Raw genomic sequence first — 17540 nt, 5'->3', positions numbered from 1 at the left:
ATAACGTGCATCCGTGGGGATTCCCTCTAGAAACATTTGAGATTTTAGTAATACGTACATCAGAAATAATTAAAATGTGAGCGCCAAGCAAACCTCTGTTATTAGTGTTATATCGCCTTAACAAGAATAACATACCACAGCCACTGCGGCGTATGAGGAAACACCCAGACACGTAATACAAGAGAACAATGTCTACATTCCATAGTTGATAACCTACTGCTATTGTTTACATTTATTTATTTCACTATCGTTTTTTTTATTTATTTGTGACACATATGTAAAGAAACAGTATGACGGGATTAATAATAAAATTATTTTTCTTTGAAGTTAATGGTCTAATTACCAATTTTACCATTACCACGCGAATGTTACGGACAAACTTGATTTGTATATTATACACTGATTTATTTACCATTTCAAGTACTATTATGTAAATTCGATATTAATTACACCGTTGGTATATTGCCATTACTTGTTAGTTTTTTTATACATACAACAGACATTATTTTTTTTAAACTTTTGTTTTATAATACATATCAATATATCATTTATGTAAATATTTTTTTTATACCTTACGAGTAAATTATTTTCCTGTTTTCAGTCTTACTGGTTAGCAACAAACATGAATAATTGTATGCATATACGAATGTACAATGTGCATATTATTTACTTTATATTTGAAACTTTGCTTTATTTACAATATCAGGTGTTATTATTTGGATTTGATGTTAATCTTAGTATTACCATTTGATTATATTTTTTGTATATAGTTATGCTATTATTCATGTATTATGTTACACTTACATGTGTAAATTGTCAATTTCTTCTGTAAAAGCCCGATAGGGCGTTAATGAATAATAAATAAAAATAAAATGTTAAGGCCCCGTAGTGAGCGTTCAAAGATGGTTTGAAAGGGAGATTTTAAATACGAATGTTAGAGGGAGCGCGCTAATATTCAAAAAACGATAATAATTCAACTAAAACGGTGAAAATATTTCATAAAACACGACTCGTTTGAAATAGAGCAAAAATCTCTCGACAAATGCTTTAGTTGAATTTAAAGATACACTGTGATTTGTCATGCCGATAAATAACAGAAAAAAACGTATTTTAAATAATTTTCGGAGCTTACTTTGCGATTTGTTTTCTATCGAGGTAATTTCATATAATTAACGTTTCGGAATAACAAATGTAAAGATTTTATCTTAAAAAATTACTTGTTTTTGGAACTTAAAAACCTTAGTTAGAGTTAACAAGAAACTTGTTATAAATCGGTAGAAATTGGGTATGCGGGGGTTCAACTCTCTGGGGTGTAATCCGTGTCCATCCCTTGAGGTGGAGTTTATTTTACGAGATGCTTTAAGACTTGCATTGTCATTACATCGATGATACGAACTCAACTACCAACAAAGGATCGACCAAAAATGAAACATTGCTTTAAACCAAAAAAAAACAAAATTAATAACTTTCTCCGTTATTTATTCTTCAGAAACCAACCGTCTGTCAAACAACATTCCCCAACAATTGAAGTCTGCAATTTAATACAGAAGGTTTACACAGACAAAAATGTGCGGAATTCCGTAAAGAAACACTCAAGCAAATAGCTTACATCAACAGGTGAATCGGATTCTCTGCTCGGTGCAAAGTCAAGAACATAACACATACATCGGGCCATCGGGGAATCGCGTGCTTCTGGTTCAAATGTAAACTAACGAAGTCGAATAATTGAAATATTGATGAGAAATGTGCAGGGAAAATGATGGGTCAAGTAGCTAAGTATGTTGTTGTAAAAGCACGAACATTTATTTATTCTAGCTTTCACCTAAACGATAAATGGTTTAGTAGAATCTGAAATGGGTTCACGAGGTTTTTTAACCAACTCAACTATAACTTCTAAACAGGTATATCGTCAAAATTGAAAGAAAGGTGGTATTTTATGAATGGATCGCCGGCCTGATGGGACACCGGGTCACTGGAGCCAGGATGAGGCTAATGGCCTCTGACAACACGGTGGTGACCGCAGCTTACCAGCACCAAGTGCCACTCCTGAGTGAGCACTGGGCCCGAAATAATTTAATGGATTCGTCAACCTGATGAGACACCGAGTCACTGGAACCAGGATGCGGCTAATGGCCTGGTGGGATTGCACTAACCTCCCCACCATCAAATTAACTAACTACATATGATTTCGAAAAAACTCAGTGCAAAGCCCGGGCAACGCCGGGGACCTCAGCTATTTGCCAAATAAATATGGTCAAATATCATAAAAACTGGTCAAAAAATGACAAAATATCACGAAAACTGCAAATTGCAAAATACAGCGAAAATACGATGAAATCAGGGTAAGTAAGGTCAAAAATGCGAACTTCATAAAAAAAAAACTATTATTAAAATTACTGGTAAAACTTAATACTTACCAATTTTCGCGTTTTTTGACAGTAACATAATATAAATCAGACAGCTCGATGGGTACAAGGTTTAGCTCGAACGAAGAGAGAGAGGGAGAGTGAACCCTGACCTTAGAGCTGGCTTCATATTGTGATCAATCTAACAACGATAGCGATTCGTTGCGACGGAGATCTGTTCTCTGCCAAATGGAAAACGAAGATTGATGGCAAAGCTAATCTATGTATGTACAGAATGTGCTTATTTGTAGACATGTATTATTTTATAGTCTGGACCATTTCGCTATTTGGGCGAATCCATCTGGAGATTCTGGGAAATCTACATCTTATCACAAGCAATTATATAACAAGCCAAAAATACATATATACGTAAACTTTCTACACAAACGCCAACTAACAATACTCTGTAAACATAAGAATATCTATCTACCCGAATGGTAGATGCTCTTTATATCTCACTGGTGAAAGACTACCGTTCGGAATCGAAACGTTGTTGCTTCAAATGGCTTTAGCTGTGTTTGATAACCAGCCAGTTAACCAACCTTCCTCTCGACTTATCTCAGCCTTACAACATTAGGGATGTAATATAGTAAATCCCAGGGACAGGTCGTACGTGACGCCATCGTTCTAGTATCTCAAGCATAAAAATATCAAAATTCAACGTTAATTTTAAAGTTCTGAGACAGTTTCGTTCAAGTTCTGTTATTATATCATTGTGGGCCTTTTGCATCACAGAACTGAAGTAATAACAGAACTTTCAAAGATCTTTATGTGAAAAAAACACATCCTTAGAAGGAATATTTTACTGTCGATGACGTACGTCCGACCTCTCTCTGGGACTGCTGCAGTCCAAATAATGGACGGAAACATTTATGGCCATCTGAGGAAAACTGTGAGGTTGGATGATGTGGGGAGGGGAAGAAGTTGAAGAAAACAAAATTTGGGAAGCGCCTAGATATTAAAAAAAGTTGGTCTTTCACTAGAGTTAAACTAAAAGTATCTTCTACTCTTGTTTAGATTCCTTTAGATTAAATTTGTATTTCCCAACCGTCTGGAGCAAATGAGACTGCACGGAGAAAAACGACTATTGCTAATTTTTTCAGAATCACTTCATATTATTGGTAATTCCGGTTAAAAATAGTTTCCTGATAAAAGTACTGATCATCCCATATTGATCTACGAGGTTTTGACAGCATTCGCGGCCAAATAAGAATGGGGTTGATTAGGCTCGCCTTTATTTGAGCTATCAATAAATTGGCCCCAGTCTGAGTCACTATTCACTATGCGGACTACAACTGAGACACGAGGGCTGAGCCAGACTGAGACAGTTAAATATTTACACGCAATCACGAATCGTCGCGGCTTCCAGGCGGCATTTGCATCTCGGGGTCTCTAATCAGGGCGCGGGTCGCTCACAAGGCGCTTTTCAGTGGCGCGGAGAGCGCCTGGCAGAATGGATAATAGAAGAATAATTAATCTGGCACTTCTCGCCAATTGGGGATCTACTTGATTCATATCCGCAACCGGAATTGACAATAATTTGAATAGAATCTTATAATAAATAATATATTAGCAATAGTCATTATTCTCAGTGCATCTGATGGTATATATTATAATATAAATAAAAATGTAAATGTTTCAAATTTTGACACAACGATGCAATCGAACACGCGTGTGTTTTTATATAATTTTATTTTACAGATGTAACCTGACAGGTAAAAATAGTATTTTAAAAAAAATCTGTTGGACGTAAAAGCAACACGCGCTATTGTTTCGCTATCTGCACAGATATACTGAACAAACAGCAACGCGAAGCGGGTAAAGCGAGTTATCTTAATAAGTTAATTAATTAATTAATTATTGTACAGTTTGAATGGTTGTAAACTGAAGTGGCGCCATCTGTTATTTTCAAAAAGAACCATTGAAGTTTTCAAGCGCATTTAAAGTTGATACTTAATAACCTAACTTCGTGTACATCTCTGACGTCACGCTGTACGGCAATCGCGTTTGGGTCCCACCCAGGCGTAGCGTGTTTAATACCTCGGCAGGCAAGTTCTCCATCACAACACAAGCAACATTTTCCGCTTACTGTGGTGGTAGTAGGAGATTTTAAAATATTGTCGGATTATTCGTAATTTGGAAAGTGTAATCCGAATGTAACATATATTTGAATTATTTATTTATTTATGTCTATTCTCGAATACACATTTTACAAATGATTACAGTGGTTTATATTGTAGTACAGAGAAAAAAAAATACAGAAAAAAGGTATAAAAAATAAAGTACATAGGTTGATATAGGTAAAACTGTGTGTGGGTGATATTGTATGTTACGTGAACACCTCACTAGGAGAACCTATGCTGAGGTGTTAATGTGTTTGTGATTAAGTGTGACTGGTATTTATGTGTTGTAGTAGAAAGTTTTTTTTTTTTCACAGACATATATTGAAACATGAAAACACACATTTAAATGTAAGTGTATGTATTTTTGGATAATTCTTGAAGAACGTGTATAATATTAAATTTTACTTATTATATTTTGGTTATGTTTGGTTTGGAATTATAATCTTTTGAATAAAGAGAATATCTTGATTTTTTATCCAGGCTACGATATGTTTTTTGAGAAAGTTTTTAGATGTGTTTGTAGTCATTAATTGTTTCAAAGTAATGGGCATACTGTTAAAAAGTTTGGTTGCGTAGTATTGAAAGTGTCTTTGTCCGTGTGTGGTGTGTGTTATCGGAATGATCAGTGTTTTATTTGTTGATGACCTGATTTTTATTATGGCTTTTGGTTGATTTGTAATATGAAGATTATTATGGATGAGATGTAGGAGAGCAGTTTTGGTAGGATTTGTTAGGAAAACGCCTCTGGTTTCTGAACTTGTGGTACGCCTTTGAAGCCAATAGAAAGTGGACTCCCCCGCAATAATTTAACGAGGTGGCACGAGTAGCAACTCGGTTAGCTTTATATTCATTTATCATTTCCCTGAGCCATCAAAGACAATAATTATAATGTGTCGGTAATGGAGGCTGATGTTGCTAACGACAGGCAATAAATCACCGTGACCTATCGATGCAATCCGCCTGCATAAATCTTTAATTACGGGAAAAAACGTGCAAGTATTTTGTTACCTAAGTAGGTTATATAAGGATAATATAATAAGACAATTACGAGAGAGGAAACACAAAGGCTAGCAAATCGTTATACAGCCGGCCGTTGAACTCAAGAACGAGTCGCAGAAACGACCATTCTCATGTGACAATTGTTAATTAGGTTATGTGAGGTTAGGTTAGTTGTAAATTAAGACACGTGTCAATTTAAGCGATAATTAATTGCCATTATATTTATTAAAGGTAAAATTATGTTTTTAAAATACAAGGTTTTTATGCAAAGCATAAGATAGAGAGATAACAAATTATTATAAGCAATAATTATTAGCCTGACACAAATATAAATTGAAAATATCTTCCGAGAAAAATTGTTGCAATTGTTACGAGCAATGTAATACTAGTATTTATTGAATTATTTGGCGGTTAAAAGTAAGCCGACGTAGCACAGTGGTTCCGTGCACCTGACCGGCAAAAAGAGGGTTCAATTCCCGTCGGCGGCATTTATTTTTTCTAGGAAGATTTTTTTCAATTTATATTTGTGTTTAAGGCGGTTAATAAAAATTAATTATCATTTAAAGTGGTTTGACAATACCTGACGATAAATTACAATGTCGATAAATTATGGTAATAAATTATCGACATTGTTGGTAAGTCGCTTTCTTTGTATTGCTTTTGCAATTTGCGACAGTCAATATTCCAGTTCTTACGACTGATCTAGTACAATAATTCAAAGTAGAAATGCGGTAAATACGTCAGCCCCTTCGTAAGTTAGCGGCTAGTATCTCCATTATCGGCTACCCGATATCTTCTTTGTCTGATTGTAAAGCGGCTTGCGGCTGTACTTCAGAGCCAATTACACAATATTATAGTTGCCCGACTGGAAAGTCTAGATTCTAGATATCTATCTGCCGGATTAGAGTGCGGATAGCGTGGGCTGCCTCCTACATCATTGTCCGACCTAATATTAATGGCTTGATATTATTATAATGTGGAAGTCTGCCGCTACGCTAAGGTTGACAGCGTAAAATAGCAAGGCGCCGAGTTAAAAATTGGAAAATTTTGCTGCTTTGTAAGCAGCAATATTAAGCACAACAGTGCATATTTTTTCTCATTCAGTCAGCAGCAATTAAGGAAACTTGTAACATCGTACATTTCTACAGTTACAATATGGTATACTTCAACTTGGCCTCAGAAATCACAGAAGGCCGCAACATTTTAAATTAACGCTAAAACGAAAAGCAATGGGAATAAAAATCTAGTGGAATTACGGCATTCCTATTTTTTGGGAATATCGTAAGGCCGAGTGGGTAGGGGTGGGAAAGGAGAAGGTTTGGACGGACCTGGCTATTTGGATGTACACGTCAAACGTTTTATTCAACATTCAACAACAAGGGCGAATACCAAATATATCTAAATGGTTAATGTCTGAAAAATTTTGACACTAAGACCCGACGTCTCCTCCTGGTGACATACAACTTTGGCCATTTTTCACAGACATGAATGACAAAACATTGAAAATCTATCAATTCGATGTTATAAAATAAACATAATAGAACACCAAAAAGTGCACATAGTATCAGTTGAGCTGCAAATGTAGTAAATATAACAAACTTACCAATTTCTGAACCAGCGAAACGTCCTTTCCCCAGACCTGCCATTTTTAAACTGTCAAAAAACCGTTGTGTAAACATTTATTTGAAAAATATGTCAATTTAAAACAGTTACTGACATCTATGAGCAACACTGCAAACTCGAAACTAGTTTGCAATTGATATTATCCTTGGAATCACACCACTTTTATGGACCTTTTTTATGTCGCCCCCAGGAGACGCGGGGCCTGAGGAGGTTAAACTATCTCAAATTTTTTCAGCAGTAATCTGCATTAAATAGTATAAAATAAAGCCGTTATCGGCGTCTGCCTGTTTGTACGCTTAGTTCTTCTAAGCTACGCAAAGGATTTTGATATGGTTTTCAATATAATTTAGAGAATTTCTTACGGAAAGTATACATATATAAAATACAGGCATATTATATTGATAGAAATTAGAGAAAAGTCGAGCAACGCCGGGTATACGTCAGCTAGTCTACTATAAAACTACTATGATACTGTGCTTCCAGAATTCGCCACAAGATGTCGCCACTTCCGTTGGCATTTCGCACTTGGACGGGCCCAGGCCACAAATAAATAAGCACAAACTCGACAACCAAAATTTACACATCTTCGGATCTACCGGATCTGCCCTGATGATGGACACTGCAACGCTGTCCGAAACGTCGGCTAAAGAAGGAGTTAGCGCAACACGGCATAACACCCCAAAAACAAACAACAAACATGCTTTTGGCCGTGAGAATCTAAAAACTTACCTACTATGATAATATTTTATTACCTACGTACTAATACTTTAGCTTCGCGACACACGATAAACTTATTATGAGAGTATAGCGCTATAGATTCTCGGCCCGTCAGCTATTGATCAAATGTACCTGTCAACTGTCATATTGAGAGAAATTATAGAAAATTCGAACAAGGCCGGGTACACGTCAGCTGGTTAAAAATAATCTGTAAATGTCTGAAAATAATCTCCCACGAACTTATACAAATTGAATATTGGAATTCATAAATCACAAGCTATAATTGAAAATTATAGAAAGGGGAAGTTTAAATACATTTGTCTGACACGATCTAGAAGCTATTTCGTGCTAATAAAATATTATATTGCAATAACAAAAGTGTAAGTCGCTAGCTGAGAAAACAATTTTTTATTTAATAATGGCGAGACTAAATTTTGTGACAGACTTACAGAAAATGTTAAAAAATTAAAAGTCAAGCGCAATAAATTAACCTTCACCTACTACTACTACACATCGCAGTCGTCTAAATTCTGCGGGTTAATAAATTGACCCACTGCAGTCACATAGTACGATTGTACCATTTAAATAGTTTAAATGCTAATTACGAAGAAACTGCGAACACCATACATTCAAACATTTGGCATTCGTATTATTTATACCTTGACATATCAATGCCATCTTAAAATAGCTAATTTAAATATTTGCTCCTGTCAAAGTCACATGCATAATGAGATGTTTATCAATATACTCGACGGTAGTACAAAGCAACTACATACAAATTATTGGTACAATCGTATATCAACAATGGACATAGTAAATCAAAATCAAATAATCAAGATGAACATTATATTTGGTTATTGAAGACAATATTAGCGAATTCTAAACGAACATCTGAAACAGAAAAATCAGAAAAGGATACGAGAAAAGATTATATAGGTTTTTATAATCTTTTCTTCAATGTTCTGGTTTTGTTATGGAAACCCTTGTGCAAAAATTAAATAATGATTTGTGATTATGGCTTCTCCCGGGAACTGCTTGAAAAATTCAGCAAAAAAGATAAGAAGTCGTAAAATGTGCCCCGTCATGGTACGGAGAATCGACTCGCCGGTGATAAACGGGCGGGGAGAATCAGAATCAATAAACAAAGAGTAATCAATTGACTTGGCATCCGACGAACGCGGTATAGCTGGGACCATGTTATTACGACATCCATACACCAGATCAAACATCGCACTACAGAGGATGGCCTTGAGTCTGCAAATTAGGCAAAATAAAACGGCATTTCCAGGATATGGAAAAGAGTTGCATAAGAGTTTGAGTGCCTCGAAATTATTGCATCTCCGTTTGCTTGAGAAAGGGCATGGAGGCTGAAGAAAGGAGACGTGAAGGAAGGAAGAGAGAATAGGAAAATGAAGAGAAACAGAAAAGGAAGAGAAACAAAAAGGAAGAAAAACAAAAAAGGAATAGAAACAGTAGAGGAAGAAAAACAGAAGAGGAAGAGAAACAAAAAAGGAATAGAAACAGTAGAGGAAGAAAAACAGAAGAGGAAGAAAAACAGAAGAGGAAGATAAACAGAAGAGGAAGAGGTACGTTTGAAAGTTCCTGACATGTTCCTAAAGTTCTTTAACATGATACTGCCACCTCAGGAGACATACAAATGAAGCTGTTGGGAGTGGAAAGCAACAATAGCTGCTGTGAGAAATCTGCGAAAAATATGAAAAAACCTTGATTCCTTTATGGTGCAAATATCTATTATTGATGGGAAGAAGGCTCAGATACCTGGCAAGTTGAATTTTATGTTGTGAAATCAGGAGATATCGCCAAACACCCTCCAAGAACCGGTGAAAAATGACCAGGCTTCTTTCAAAAGAAAACGATGAAACATGGGAAGCAGTATAGTGGGCGTATGTAAATCTACAACTGTTCGATTCAGGTTGGTGGTCTATCACCTGGACGTAGTGTGAGTGTCTCCAACTCTAGAACGGTCCGCAAATAAACATATACATACATTTAAATTCACAAGATTCATTAATTATTTTTAAAGTTGGAAAGGCCGGGAATTAAACCTGTGATCATTGGGTTAAAAGCTAAGGGGCTTACTGAATTACTATGGAGGTCATCGATTCCGAAGAAATAGAGGATTTCTGACAAGATTTTACTATGTTATCAAGAGGATAACACTTTATCACAGCAACAGCGGCTTAGCAACAACATAAAATTCCCACACAAAGAAAATTTTTCAGTGAAAATATTTGAATATCGTGAAAGTGTTCAACATAGCCTTCCTTATCACGCAAACAAAGAGAACACATTTGACAAAAAGCAAAGAGCAAAGATCAAGGTGAAAAAATGCAACCAAATATTTTTCCACTATTTCAGTCAGTCGCTAAGGAGAGAGCAAAATAAAATAATTTTCCAGGAACATCTAAGTGCTTAAACGACCATCAAAAGAGCTTTCAAATTCCAGAAAACAAACAACTTGCAGAGCTTGAAGCATATTATGGCTAAGCTTGAACCCCTCAAAGCAAGTAAAATAAAGCAACCAAGAAGCTTCATGGTAGAATGCGAAAATACATGTTTAATAGGCTATAAAATTGACAACGATAGCTATCAAATTTTATAAAACAACCCACACGTTCAAAACTCCAATTGCAGTATAAAGGCCTAGATTAGACTCACTGAAAGAAAGCAAAGATAGTAAAGAGATCGGGAAGATCGGGAATGAATTGTAAAGTGTAGGTATAGACCTGGCATGTCATGTGGCTGCTTTTGGTCCAGTCTTCCGGGTATCCGCAGGTCTTCCCGTCCGAGCCCACCTCCACACCCATCTCCAGTTCCATCTCCAGCTCCAGGTCCAGGTGCACGAACCCCTCCGCGTCTATGGCCGACGCGAAGTTGTGGTGTACCCTCTCGTTTAGCACCGGCATTGTTCTGAAGCTACACTCCTTGCCAAAACCCGGAATCCCATTCTCTAGGGATCGGGGTGTCTGGATTTATATCTTGATGCACTCGACGAACGATTCAAATTTCAAACAAGATCTTTGCTCGTTATGCACTCTTGTTTTTTTTTATATTTTCGAGCGACTCTTAACTATTATTATGTTATTGTTACTCCGGTGTGCGAAATTGTATCATAAATATATTTTAATGTTCCACAAAGCGACGGAAATGTTTTGAAACTTTGTTACGATACAAATATTTGAATGGTTTAATAAATTAATTTTATTTTTAAGTCAATTTGGCACTAATTTAGATCGGCTTTGATAGCAAAATAATCTACTTTAATATCAATTTGAATTATAGACACAATAACCAAAAAGAACGAACTAAAGACGGTTCTTTGGGCGAGGATCTACATTCTTATGGATTAATTTTATTTATTGTCCGGTTGAAAACTTCAACCAGCGTCTACTGTGATAGTTTTTGCTACAAAATAATTTGCCGTCTCTTAAAAATCTTCAAAACATTGACGTGCAAAGGTTCGTAGTGAAGAAACATGGTGGGGTTCTTGAAACTCGCAACCGACGAAAGAGGCTCCATTCTCTCGCTCGTTTCTATCTTTGTCCTTCTTCCTTTTCTTCTTTTCGCAATAGTTCAGTTTTAGAGCAGAATTCTCTGCTTTATCACTTTTTTTATATGCTCGTTCTTTCACTTGTATTTTATACAGTTTTTCAACTTTTTAACTTCTTGAGCATGAACTTTAAAGTTTTCACCTAAAAATCCATAAAAAAACGTTGAATGGTTAAGAACACACAAAATCAAACTAACCAGAAAATTTAACATTTTTAGGTTACAGAGGTTGATTCTCTGAGCTAGTTGTACGAATATTCAAGAACAGGATTGTCACAATATTACTTGGCATTGAACAACGCATCGACAAACAATGCCACTGAATCATCCAATTCCATTTCGCATAACTTGTTGATCTAAAAACAGGAAAGAATAAACGTATTTAAAAATCCGTTAGAATAAACGACAAAAGTTTTTATATGTTGGAAACCATTTAAAAATACATGTCAATCATTATCACGTGAATTTTTATTGGTCGATTATTTAGCGGACGAAGGTATGTATTGATTATTATTTGAAAACTTGTTTTCGTGACAAGTATTATAAACTTGCAAAATAGATTTCGGTGGGTCTAATTATTATCATAAAAATATATTTCTGTATGTTTTGTTCAATATCCACCAAAGCACTGGAGTATTCGGACAAGTGTTGTTTATAAACCAGTATCGTTGAACAAGATGGTGGAAAATATTGTTGGCATGATCGCCTTATTCCGGTGCCAGAATGTTTTTGGTAAAACGAAACGTCAACATTATCGCCTCTGTATTGAGGTACCGGTTCGTGTGTGTGTGATATGGACTTCGGAATAACATGACATTTGGGTACTTTGTTTTCCTTCTGAAAAACATTAGGTTTAATTGTTGCGGTTCACTTATTACGAGGATTTCATAATCTATCTGTCGATTTAACTTCATCAAGCAAATTGGCTTTGATATTTTGATGTAAACCCAATACGAAATATACATGTCGCTCTATTTCTATATAATTTAACATATTTCGCAACCTACGTGTTGATTCAATTTGGGCAAGATTTTCACATATAAAATGGCCTTGGTCGAACACAAATTTGCTCTATTGACTATTATGTATACAAATTCAAAAATGTATTCACGACGTAGTTGTTAGATAAATGCTTAGAAAGCGAAAGCATTGCGATATGCCAAGGCATATAGGTGCCTACATTTTTGGAGCAATTTTAAGGCGAAATTAATATCTGCATGTTTTTTCATCAAGATAAACAAACTTGAATAGCTTACCAAAAAATATGAAGAATATACGGACAACGCAAAAAGTGACGAAAAATAATAATCTAATTGGAGTATCATTTTTTATCAACGATCATCACCACAAGCTCAAGGGCGCTGTACATTGCACAAATCATCACCACAAGCTCGAGGGCGCTGTACATTGCAGAAATCATCACCACAAGCTCGAGGGCGCTGTACATTGCACAAATCATCACCTCGAGGGCGCTGTACATTGCACAAATCATCACCACAAGCTCGAGGGCGCTGTACATTGCACAAATCATCACCGCAAGCTGGAGGGCGCTGTACATTGCACAAATTATCACCATAAGCTCAAGGGCGCTGCTGTACATTGCACTAATCCAAAAATGCCAAATGGGACATGTTAATCTTAAAAACACTTCACAATAGATTAATCAAATAGAAAAAGATAATTTACAGATGGCGCAGGCAGATCATGTAAGTTAGATGTAAAGCAGGAGTTTGAAAAAAACATAAAGGTTATATGGCTCATATTAGCAAAAATACATACGTGATGATATTTAAATAATATTCTTTCGGCTGAATTATACATAGATGGTGGACAAATGAAAATGCATCGATCGCACAAAGGATTCTAGGTCGGTGACTGGCGTCAAGTATCGAATAACAGCGCAGGCCGCATGAAATTCTACACCGGTCAACTGAAAGTTGTTCCGAGGTTTAACTGTTCCAAGTACAATAATAATTTATTATTATAGTTGCATACATCGACACTTTGGTTTGTGCGTCGTGGACATAGGATAGATGACATCTGAAATCAATACAGGGTAAGGTAAAATCAGTTACATGTTGCGGGGGAACGCGTTTGAGTTAGCTAGCTGCATATTTATTGAACTACTGGTGAACCTTTCTCGGGCGTCCCCGACTTTTTTTTCATTCAAACCACTCTCTAAATACTCCTAGCACTAATAAGAACAAAATTTGCAATTTTTCGAGGAAGACGTGGCACGATCAAGTAAAACAAAAACTTATAAAAAAGTATTCTATTCAATTTTTTTAAATAATATTATATTCACCTTAAAAGTAGACTTGAGTTTAAGTTTTCAGATACATCCAGAATTCACAACCTCAAACCTTTACTCCAAATTATTTGTCACCCGAGTAATGCCGGGTACATGTCAGCTAGTCCACGATAAAGGCGCTTTCTGATTACATAGTATTAATATCAATATTTTGTGGCGCAATTATAATAAATTCAATTTGGACCTAGATTTAGAACCATTTCATTGAAACAGTGTCCGAGTAGGTACAAAAAGGAAAAACCAAAGATATCAAATGGTATTTAACATACAATGAACATTTTCAATTTTTATATTAATGTACTTGTAAAGGCCATTGGGGCATGACACCAAAATATACATAATTATTATGTATTCTGTGGTCATTGAACGAAGTAAATATAAAACACGAATGTCAAATGAAAACTGACCGATAACTGAATATTCCAAATTTAATTTTATACAGCACAATAAACAAGCTTCGATACAAACGATGACCAAAATATATCTTTTATTAGATGGTGTTCTGAAACAGCAAAAAAAAGAAGATTTTTCTACCTTGAATATATATTTTAACATAATCTATGAGCTACGGAACATTGAAGCATCGGTATAAAAAATAAGACGTAACGTTGTTTTTTTACATATGGGGTTCAAGAATTGGGTGTTGAAAATTTAGCGTAGCCGTGTTGTAAAACTGGTGAAAATAACAAAACCAACTATAAGAAGGTAATCACGGAACATTGAAGCATCGGTATAAAAAATAAGACGTAACGTTGTTTTTTTACATATGGGGTTCAAGAATTGGGTGTTGAAAATTTAGCGTAGCCGTGTTGTAAAACTGGTGAAAATAACAAAACCAACTATAAGAAGGTAATCGTGTGTTATGTCTAGTTGATTTGGACACTTAATTAGATCAAAAAAAGAAGACCATAATGTTTGTTCTATATTTATGCAAAATAACGTTGAAATGTTGTGGAGTCAACGCACATAAGATCCTAGGGTACAGGGCGGTGGGTCACAGGGGACAGAATTTTTCCAGCTCAGTAAATATATAATATCTACTAATTAAAAATATTTTTTTTCGGAAGCAATTCATAAAATATATAATAATATAATAAAATTATAAAAACTGACACACCTACGCTTATACGCTACTAATTATAGTGTTTGCGGGGATCTTATAAACGTACGTTGACTTTGCTAATCCATTGTTGCATTTCATCCACTGAACGAAAATGGGTAGTAACGCCAGTTTGTTCAGAAAAAAAAAAGATTTAGAAAAGATACATTTTATCGGAGTACATAAAGCTGAGCCGTAACCCCCTAGCGTATAAAGCTAAATCACCAAGTGGGTGTTTGTTTGGCCACGGTCCGGTATATTGGACATCTGTGCAAAACAATTTATACTTCGGTGTATTGGACACAGTAAAAGTATGCAATATCCACAAGTTGTGGATATTGTCGTTTTACAGTGCAGTGAGAAAATGGGACTTGTTGTGTTGTTGTGTGGGAGGTTTTATTGTTCTTGTTGGGCCGTTGTTGTGCCACATGTCACAATGTTGGAGTTGTCTGGTTGTTCAGTTGTTCAGTTGTTCAGTTGTTTGGTTGTTTGGTGTTGGCCATTCCGGCGGATGTTTTCAGTCGTGCGATCGGCCGGCGACGGTGTTTAAACACGATATACACTTACGTGCAGGGACGTCGACGATATTTTGCAAATTCAAGATGACTTCTTTAAGACAGCCAGGAAATTTTAACATTATAAATAACATCAGATTTTACAATTTAATAATGGAGCATGAATACATAAGCATCTTATTTATTGATCAACGTCAACATCACCAATGGAGTTATTCTTGCAAAGTTCATTAAATTTTACAATTAGTAATACATTTAACAACAAGATCAGTAGCGCCAATGAATTAAATTAATCAAACCGTAATCTCCCAACCTATAGTTAAGCCCCCGCATTCCCAATTAAAATTAATTTATAACAAGTTTTCCTTTGACTCTTAAGTTTTTAAGTTCTAAAAATAATTTTGTTTAAATTCCTGGATAGAAAAAATCGCAAAGTAAGCTCCGAATATTATTTAAAACACATTTTGTTCTGTTATTTAGGACGGGTTGTTTCGGAGAATTTGAACAATTTATCAAATTTCAAAGTTCATTTTCAAGTTCTGTGAAAGATTTTTTGACGTTCTGTTTTTATTTCAGTTTTGTCAAGCAACTAGCCTATAATGATATAATAACAGAACTTGAATAGGACTTTCACAGAACCCGAAAACGAACGTTGAAATTTGATGAATTGTTCAAATTCTCCGAAACAACCCGTCCTTAATGTGCTATAGGCATGGAAAAATTCACAGTGAATCTTTAAATGCAACTAAAGCATTTGTCGAGAGATTTTTTTTCAATGTCAAACGAGGGTTCCATTATAACTCCTCAAAATGGCAATTCAACACACCTTTAAAATGTGATAAAAAGTCATTAAAAGTGATGAAACAAAAACTAGGTTAAATAGTTACCTATTTTAGTTACATATGTAACCTATTTATCCTAGTTTTTGTTTAATCACTTTTCATAACTTTTTTAAGTGTGTTGAATTGTCATTTTGATGATGATTATCCGGTCACCAAAAAATATAGAGCAAATATTATTACTGTCATATTTTGTAAAGCAAAATGAAACACTTTCTCACCATACCTCTTAATTCTACAATAATCCTATCCTCCCCATTGGTCGAGAATGAAGAACTTTCTTCTTGCAACCCTGAAGACGAGTTAATATGAAGCAGCAGAAACAATGGACTACTTCAACAAAATACAAAAAATTCCGAGAACAATACAAAAGCATTAGGCGGTAAGCGCTAACTCCAAACTCGACTTAACTCTTTCAATTTTCCGCGGGGAGGAAAAACAACAACGTGTCGGTAAACAATCCAAACGCGAATCGTTGTTGGTCAATGAACGAATAAAAGGTCCGCGGAGACAACAACATTATGAACACTAAAACACCACTTTTTAAAGCGTGTTAAGTTTATAGCCCATGTTTAACACAACTTATGTTTGTGTTTAGGGGTGGAACCGCAGAATAACTGACAGTTTTTTTGTTTGTTTATTTTTGAACGTTTATTTAAATGCATGCAAAAAAATCATACATCTAGTGTGAAAGAATACATTTCACAATAACACGAAGCTCGCGAAAAAATACAGTATAAGGAAAAACAGGTAAATAGACTTGTTTTTCCCGGTCAGTGGCTGAGTTGGCATCGCGTCTAGGTCGCTTGCAGGCGTCGTGAGTTCAATTCGTCAGCTGGGCTCAAGATATATTTTTTTTATTTTTTTATAGTGAATACCTCACAAGAGTCCCAACTGCTCCCGTCTGGAGCCAGTGAGACTATGGCATCCCCAATTGAGGGATGTTGTGAGGCTGAAGGTAAGTGGGGAAGGGAAATAGGAAGGTGGGGAAGTACCTGGCTATTCAGATCTAGTCACTAAACACGGCTAAAGCCATTTGGAGCAACGTTTCAATTCTGAATGGTGGTCTTACACCAGGGCGATACTGGTAGTATCTTCCACTCTGGAACGTGCCGCAAATATACTATATATTATTTTAATTAATTAATTGTGAAATAACACAAATTAATCAAATAAAATGTATTTGCGGCTTATTAAAAAAAATCCTTTACGAAACACGCTGTTGTGTGCACGCAAGTTTAGTTTCGTGTAGCCTAAAATCTCGATAACTTTTCATAGGACAATTGTTAACATTTTCATGGTACCTACACAATTTTAGTTTGCAGATATTTTTACGGAG

At 35.5% G+C, this 17540-nt stretch overlaps 1 protein-coding gene across 11 annotated transcripts in view; it reads right to left on the bottom strand.

Moving 5' to 3' along the window:
- The window catches only part of LOC149412736 (phosphatidylinositol-3,5-bisphosphate 3-phosphatase MTMR3), a 273058-nt gene that overhangs the window by 47352 nt on the left and 208166 nt on the right, over positions 1-17540 (bottom strand). For 9 of the 11 annotated variants that reach the window (XM_089645069.1, XM_089645070.1, XM_089645071.1 and 6 more), the window contains exon 2: positions 10615-11580. The exons of 1 other annotated variant lie outside the window; for it this stretch is intronic. In XM_089645069.1, the coding sequence (XP_089501195.1) occupies positions 10615-10794 (180 nt within the window). In that variant the 5' untranslated portion in view covers positions 10795-11580. Of the gene's footprint in view, positions 1-10614; positions 11794-17540 lie in introns of all 11 variants that reach the window. One more of the 11 variants, XM_089645065.1, reaches the window with a different exon arrangement.

The sequence above is a fragment of the Hesperophylax consimilis genome, chromosome 22 (genome assembly GCF_061612785.1).
Source record: "Hesperophylax consimilis isolate HC1 chromosome 22, BYU_Hcon_1.0, whole genome shotgun sequence".
In the NCBI taxonomy this organism is placed as follows: Eukaryota; Metazoa; Arthropoda; class Insecta; order Trichoptera; family Limnephilidae; genus Hesperophylax; species Hesperophylax consimilis.
This window is presented reverse-complemented; position numbering and strand designations above follow the sequence as displayed.